We start from the raw sequence: 7,279 nt of genomic DNA, 5'->3' as shown, positions 1-7,279 counted from the left end.
TTGGGCTTGGCCTTGGTTAAAGTGAGGAGGTTATGGCCGTGTCTGCTGCAGTCGTGTGTTTTCCTGGCCAGCCTAGAAGCAGAATTGTGTTACGGTATTTTGGATGGTGGGAATTTGCATGATAGCAAAAACATACTCTCATTTGAACTTTTTGGGATTTTTTTGTAGCTAGGAAATACTTTTGTTCTTCAAGCAAAAAGTTTTAGGCCCCATGCAGTGAAGGTCTTTACCTTGATCTGTTTGTGGGTGTGTTAGAAATCTTCCTTCATTTGTTATTGAGACTTAGAGATCATTTGTAAAAGCAATGAATGGAGTAAAATAAGAATGTTGTTTTCTTTTAATGTATTAAAGTAGAGACTTGGTTTAATGCAATACTGAAATGCACAGTACCTGACAGGAAGGCAGCTAGTTTGATATCAATGGGAATGTGGTGTTTGTAGCAGTTTTGTGGCGTGTTGAACTGGCCATTAGTTTGTTAAATGCCTTCTGTCTCAGACCTGGCTCAGGTACCTTACATCCAAACCAAACTGCCACATTTGACAGTGGTGTCACCTGTAGCACTTTGTTTACTTTCAAGCTTAGCTGCAGCATTAGCTCCTTTATGGTTTCTTGGTAACAGGCCTTATTCCTAATCTCTGGAAGCAGCCATAGGAGTACACATCATACCAAGTCCCTTTTCTGTCAGAAAAATACCCCAAACTCCCCAAATCCCCCTAAATACAACATCCTCCCAGTTTTGATGAAGAAGGTTTGTGGGGTGGGTATTTATATCAGGTTAGCCCTGGGAGTTGGCAGCTCATTACCAGATATTGGGGCTTGGGGGGAGAGCTTGTGGCTGTTCACACCCCTGAGCCACCACCCTGCATGTCCAAACTGTGCTGGCTCTCCCCACTGCTCAGCTGTCCTGGGGATGGGAAGGGTATCAACAATTCCCGTTTGATGCCTCATTTTTTCAGTTGTTGAGAAACTCTGTGGATAAATCTGGTTTTAATGGATTCATTTTCAGGTTAGGAAGGATATTGCATGGTTATAGTGGTCACATGCATAATACACATCAAAGATACTGCTGAGCTTAAATCATGTTTCTTCTCTGCTTTTCTTCTTCTCTGACATGATTTATTATCTTTCTAAATCTGCTTTATTACATATATCTTTCTTTCTCTAAACCTTCCTCCAGTTTTATTCTTACTCTCACTTTGACATAGCCCTCCTGATGGGCAAAGAGCAAATGCATCTTGAAGGTGTGATTTTTTTTATTTGCATGTATGGGTGATTTAAAAAATTTGCATATGCATAAGACAGTTGTTAAATTGTAGTGTTTTCTTGCTTTGTTTTGAGAAGTTGGGTTTGAGAATACTGATTGACTTTAAGTATGAAACTGATTTTCATACTTTTAGGAATCATTTGAGTCTTGAGTGTAAGATTTCTGTGTGAAGCTAGGGACTGGCTATGAATTTAATCTATTTTGGTAATTAGAGGGGAGAAAAAGAGTAATGTCTTCCATCCAGAGCAATTATAAATCACTCACAGATGGTTTCAGCAGGATGTAAAAATAACAGGTTCCTCCAGGTTATAACAAATATCCCGCGGGTTCTTAGCTCCATTGTGACCTGGTATTTTTCAGTTTGGGGGAAATAATTCTTACAAGAAACTTTTATGTGAAGTAGGTTTGCTAAAATTTAAATATTTATGCAGTGGAGATCTTAACATTAATGCTTTGGGCAGGCTGTTTTGTTCTCAGTACCTAAAGGTGCTTGTGCCCATTTACTCAGGCAGGATTCTCTCCTGAGCCAGCACTGTTAGTGTTTACACAAGATTTTAGACTTGAAAATGATTCCAAACTCCTGACTGTGATTTCCCCTGTGTCCCCCTCCCTGGGTTGGTTTTGAACCCTGCACATTGCCTGGGTATGTCTGTGTTTGTGAGAGCCACGAGATATTTCTGACTCTCATCTTGGTAGAGTTTTACGGTGTGGGTTAACTGTACTTTGGTAAATACAGCTCCTTTCCTTGTGATGGTCCAGTTATTTGAACACGGGTTCTGGTATTCCCTGAACAGCCAGCAGCTTGGAGCTCAGTGAAACAGGGAGGGACCTGGGGGCTGTGGAGGTAGAGGAAGTAGCTCAGAGGAGATGAGAGCGGGCACACCGAGCTTCCTCTTGTGTTATCTGCACCCGTGTCACACCTAGTGCTGCAGGAGGAGTTCTCACTTGTTTTTTTTATAGTTCATGGGTCTTTGTTGTGCGTGCAGAGAGGTTGAGTTTAGATATATTAGTATAATTGAAATCTATCTACCCTTAATTAAAAAAACATCAGAGGGATTTTTCTAATTTAAAACCTGTGAAGACTGGGGCCTGCAGGTGGGATGAAGCCTAAGTTGCCCTCCTTTAGTTAGGAACTGTGTAGATCTAATGTCTTTAAATTCTTCCAAAGATGTTTATGGTTTCTCCCTGCCTTGTGCTGGGGATAGCATCATTGTTAGAAAATAAATACCTGTGTTTTTCTCATGAACAAAGTAAATTTCAAAAACACTCCATCGAGGAAGTTTCTGAAGAAGTAACATTTTCTGAAGACTACAAGGTGGTAGGATTAGGAGGAGGGAGAGCTTAGTGAGCTGGTGTTTGATCAGGAACATCCCAGGCAAGGCACTGGCTGTTCTGCTGCTCAGGATTTAGCTTGGAAGGGAACATCTCATGAAGGTACGTGAGAGAAGCAAAATTTGACATACCTCCCTGGAATACCAATAATTCAGCATCAGGTTCAAGTGCAAGGCATGAGTAGAAGAAGAAGGGTCTCTGTTAACTTGCTGTGAATGACTAAAGGGGGCTGCTGGATAGGGCTGTGGAGTTTGGGACCCTCTCTCCTGTTCTGCAGAGGATATAAATGGCCTGGCTGGCACTAAGGCTGTAGTTATTCATGCGTGCTGTGGAGAGTGAGCCTAATAGTTTTGTACTGATCTATTTTGGGATAGCTTGCTATCTACAGCGTTGTTTAAATGGAATACTCGGTGAGGGGAGGTTATACCAACACCCAACTTGCAAGGGGGTTTCCAAATCACCATGTCTGATGTGTGTGGATGGTGGAAGCATTAGGGATCCAAAGCCCTCAGCTGGCTGGAGTTGTGTGTGTGCACACTGGAGTTGTAGCAGTTCCTGATGGTGTGTGGGAATGCAGGACGGCACGGGCTGACCTGTCCTCATAGGGTTTTTGGTTTCAGTATAAGTTTCTTGATAAGAAAGGGTTGCTTTTATATTTCCAGCATTAGGAATTGGCCCATTTCTCCCTGCACAACATGTCTGTTCGAGTCATCTGATTGCCGTAGCCTAAAATATGTGCTTTGCTAGGCAACAGGAGTGGAGAGGTGAAGTTTGGGCTATAAACTCAAAGCAGTTTGCACCATCAGACACAGCTGTGTGTGAAAGGATAGGATGAGAGTGGAAAGAGGAAAAAACTTGGCTTAACACAGCAACGTGGGCATTTGAAAAGTTGAGAAAGTTACCTCTGTTCATCCAGGGTTGTGTTTGGCTCTTTTACAAAAGGGTCAAAAAACTTTGAAAGGGATCATGGGTTTGCTTGATCCTGGGGGGCACCTTGGTGTGCTGAGCTGCTGGAGTACCCACAGCCTTAAGGCTTTCCCCGTGAGTGGGACAGACAGTGGTACAGTAATACCTTTAGAGTTTCTGTCATAAGCAGTTCCTTCAGATGAGTTCAGCAGTACAGAATCCACTGCAGTGCGGGGGCTTCCAGGAGTGTGTGCTGGGCTTCCGAGCACTCCCTCTGTCCTGTCCATGTGTGCTGCGTCACTGGATTGGTTTAGTTACTTCAAATATATCTCAAGTGTCTTAAATACTCATGTGTAGTTTCAGAAAGACCCTCTGTATCGTAATAGTTGTGATAAATCAGTGCTGCCATTTACACTGGAGCTAATTGCTCTGTCTTCCACTATAGGTTGCACAGAGCATTGAGGATCATCATCAAGAAGTAATTGCTTTCTGCAGAGAAAAAGGTTTCCATGGTTTGGTTGCATATGACTCCGATTATGCATTGTGCAACATCCCTTACTATTTCAGTGCCCATGCCCTAAAACTGAGCCGGAATGGGAAAAGCCTCACAACAAGCCAATACCTAATGCATGAAGTTGCCAAGCAACTGGACCTGAATCCAAATCGCTTTCCTATTTTTGCTGCTCTTTTAGGTAAGTGAAGATGCTGCTAGTCAGCCTTATGATTTCAGTGTCTATTAACTGCTTTAAAGTAACATGTGTGTAATTTGACAGAACACCTGGGGAAAGGCATCCCTTTGTTCCAGACATTCCTGCCGTGGACTGGATGTGTGTTTATGAGGTCAGACATGCCCAATTTGTAGAGACCTGCGAGCAATGCAAATTGTGGCTGTCTAGAAAGAAGAGTTGAAAGTAGGGATTTGGCAGAGCTCTGCCTGGCCAAAATGTTCTCTGTGGATGGGGGGAAATCGGGACAGTTGTGGTTTTACTAGTTTGGGTCCTGTATAGTATTGAGGTCTAGTTTCAATGATACACTTTCCAGACTGGAAGTATACTTCTGTCCTGAATTCCACCTAAAAATAACACCAATGGAGTGAAGGTGTTTGGGTTGCAGAGACTCTTTTTTCCCCTCTGAAATGAGTGTTGGACAAATATGGCAGCACGTCAGCTGCACCACCAGTATGTTGTACTGTATAATTGAGTGAAACTCCACAGTTCTGAAAGCACAGGTGACTGACATCGTACCAGTCCTTTGGCTTGGTCTGGCTACTTTCTTAGCACTCCTGCTTCTCATGCTCAGTGGTGTGGGATCTGTAAGGAGCATAGGTGGGAATGTCTCCAGTTTCACATTTCTGCTTAAATGGAACAATTTTAACACACTCTATTTCCATAGCAGTGGTAGAGAATAACTGTTGTAATCTCTCAGATGGAAGAGTGAATTAATTACTGACAAAGTTGACTCCAATGAGTAAGATTTATTTGGAACAGCATTCTAACTGCTTTTTGGGAGCAGCCATGTTCTTGTCATGCTGTGCAAACAAACTAAGAAAACTGGATTTTCTTTTTCTTTTCTTCCTGACTTTGTGTTTCAGTGTTGGTACATGATAGAGGAATAAAACTTCTCCTTTGAGAGCTGTGAATGAGAGAGGCTATGTGTTACTGCTTTAAAATACTAATATTTTAGTAGTCTTTAATATTGTTTCCAGTCCAGACAGGCATCTTCCATGTTAAGAAGGAAAGAACCAATGGATCTTGCAGTAGAAAGCCACAAGTATTTGACTGGTTGGAGTTGCTTTTTATCAGTGTGTGCTTTTCCTGCCTGCACAGGTGTAGAGAGGGCAGGCAGAGGGTTGACTGAGCTGCCATTGCAGGAATTGCATGACAGACTACTATTGCTTGGCTTTGTTATGCAGTCTATAAATAAGTTGGTGCATGCCAGTTCAGTGAGTAAGAATTACTGCTGGAAAAGCAGTTTCCCCATTGCAGATATGTTTTTTTGGAGTTCATGGGAAGTACACAGGAATGGCATGGCTTTAATTCATCACACAGCCCCAGCTGCATGGCCTGCTGAGGCTTTGCTTGGTTATATCAAACAATAGGTGAGAAAAGTTCTGGTAAAGTTTCTGAAGGGTTTGCAGTTTTATGCAAGAAGCTCTTGAATGTTTTTCTCTCTTGCTATCTTACATGACCAAATATTTTTCAACTTGCTCTTAGGAGAAAGAAATTTGAGGTCATTTCACATGACAACTAGAGAGAGATCTGGTAGCTTTTTCCACCACCCTCCCCCACCAAATTGGTACAAAGGTTAAAAAAACCCAGTTCAGCTATGAGTTTAGTTCTGGGTATTCCTTTGCATTTATTGTGTGTGTGTGTGTTCAGTATGAGTAAGCAGAATAAAGTTCATGGGGTTAGAACAGAAAGCTACTCAAGAGGTAGGTCTTCCTGCACTCGGGGCTTTTGTGTTATTTTTGTGTGAGTGAATTTTAGGAACCCTAGTATTTGGGATAGGAAGTGATTATATAAACTGACAACAAACAGATACAGTTCGACTTAAAGTACTTGCAACATGTTTTCACTTTTGCAATCTTGGTAATATAGTAACTTTTTTTCAAATAAAATACTAAGTGCGTATGTACACATAGTTGTGCATGGAAGGTGTTTAAATTAGGGTAGCTCATTCAGATCTAAGTTTTTATATTTTTATTGAATATCTAAGGACTTGTCTGGCTTCACAGGTTATTCTGCCTTTGCTCCTGTGGCTTCGTTTTAGTCCTGATAAGTAGAATAGAGAAATGGGAAGGAGTGAGTGATAGTTTATGACATGGAAAGGCACATGAATTTTTTGCTGGGTACAGCAATGTAACTCCCCATGCCAGTACTTCATGTAGGAATAAAATAACGTATTCTGAAATAATGACAGTTAAGCTGCTGCTTTAATGTTTGCAGTTCCAGAAGGCCCAAACTATGACAATAGCTGTAATATCCATATTCAACTTCAGGGCTTCTGTTTCCCTGTATCCAGAAAACTCGAATTTCTTTGTACTCAGATACTTTCTTGTCATTAACTCCAAGGGGCAGTTTGGGGATGCTGAAAGAGGAAAAACATCCTGAAAGTTTCAGCCTCCCATTGAGCAGTTGGAGAAGCCTGAGGAATGACACTGACCTGGGCAGCTACAAAAGTGTTCTCAGTGGCACATGATTTGGGATTGAGCTTTTCAGGGATAAAGTGTCTATTGAAGTGTTGTGGCAAAATGTTTTTATGACTGTACCAGCTAGGCAAACTTTTAAAGCTTGCTTTCTGAGGAGGTTCTGTGTACACTGTGCTTGGTTCATTTGGTTTATAGTTTTTTCCTTCTTGCAGCTTTTCATGCAGAAGGGGTTTGTAGTTGTAGCTTTATAATATAAGGAGTATCCTTGGCATGGACAGTTAAAATGTGGTCTGGGCACTGCATCCTCTGAGGGTGTGCTCTTGAAAAGTTCTGTTCTAACTGGTGCTGGTGTAAACAGGGAGTTGATTTGGGTTCTTTTGTAAATTTTGACTCAAATAATTCAGAATAATTTAAAGAAAGAAAAGCAGTCCAAGCTTCAGCAGTAGAAAAACAAACCCAGTGTGAGGCATAGGGCTGTAATTCAGTGAAGTCTTTAGAAAGGGCAGTAGCTTCAATTAGTATCTAATTGCTTTTAAAAAAACTAAGGCATATACTATAATAAGCCATTAAAATGGGAAAAATCAATATATGTTGAGGTTGTTCAGCCAGGTCAAGAAATAGAGGTTGCT

General features: G+C 41.5%; 1 protein-coding gene across 3 annotated transcripts in view; it reads left to right on the top strand.

Annotated features, from left to right (window-relative positions):
- FAM120A (family with sequence similarity 120 member A) overlaps positions 1 to 7,279 on the top strand; it is a 52,459-nt gene that overhangs the window by 2,400 nt on the left and 42,780 nt on the right. For all 3 annotated transcript variants that reach the window (XM_064668109.1, XM_064668110.1, XM_064668108.1), the window contains exon 2: positions 3,948 to 4,194. In XM_064668109.1, the coding sequence (XP_064524179.1) occupies positions 3,948 to 4,194 (247 nt within the window). The remainder of the gene's footprint in view (positions 1 to 3,947; positions 4,195 to 7,279) is intronic.

The sequence above is a fragment of the Pseudopipra pipra genome, chromosome 11 (genome assembly GCF_036250125.1).
Source record: "Pseudopipra pipra isolate bDixPip1 chromosome 11, bDixPip1.hap1, whole genome shotgun sequence".
Taxonomy (NCBI): domain Eukaryota; kingdom Metazoa; phylum Chordata; class Aves; order Passeriformes; family Pipridae; genus Pseudopipra; species Pseudopipra pipra.
This window is presented reverse-complemented; position numbering and strand designations above follow the sequence as displayed.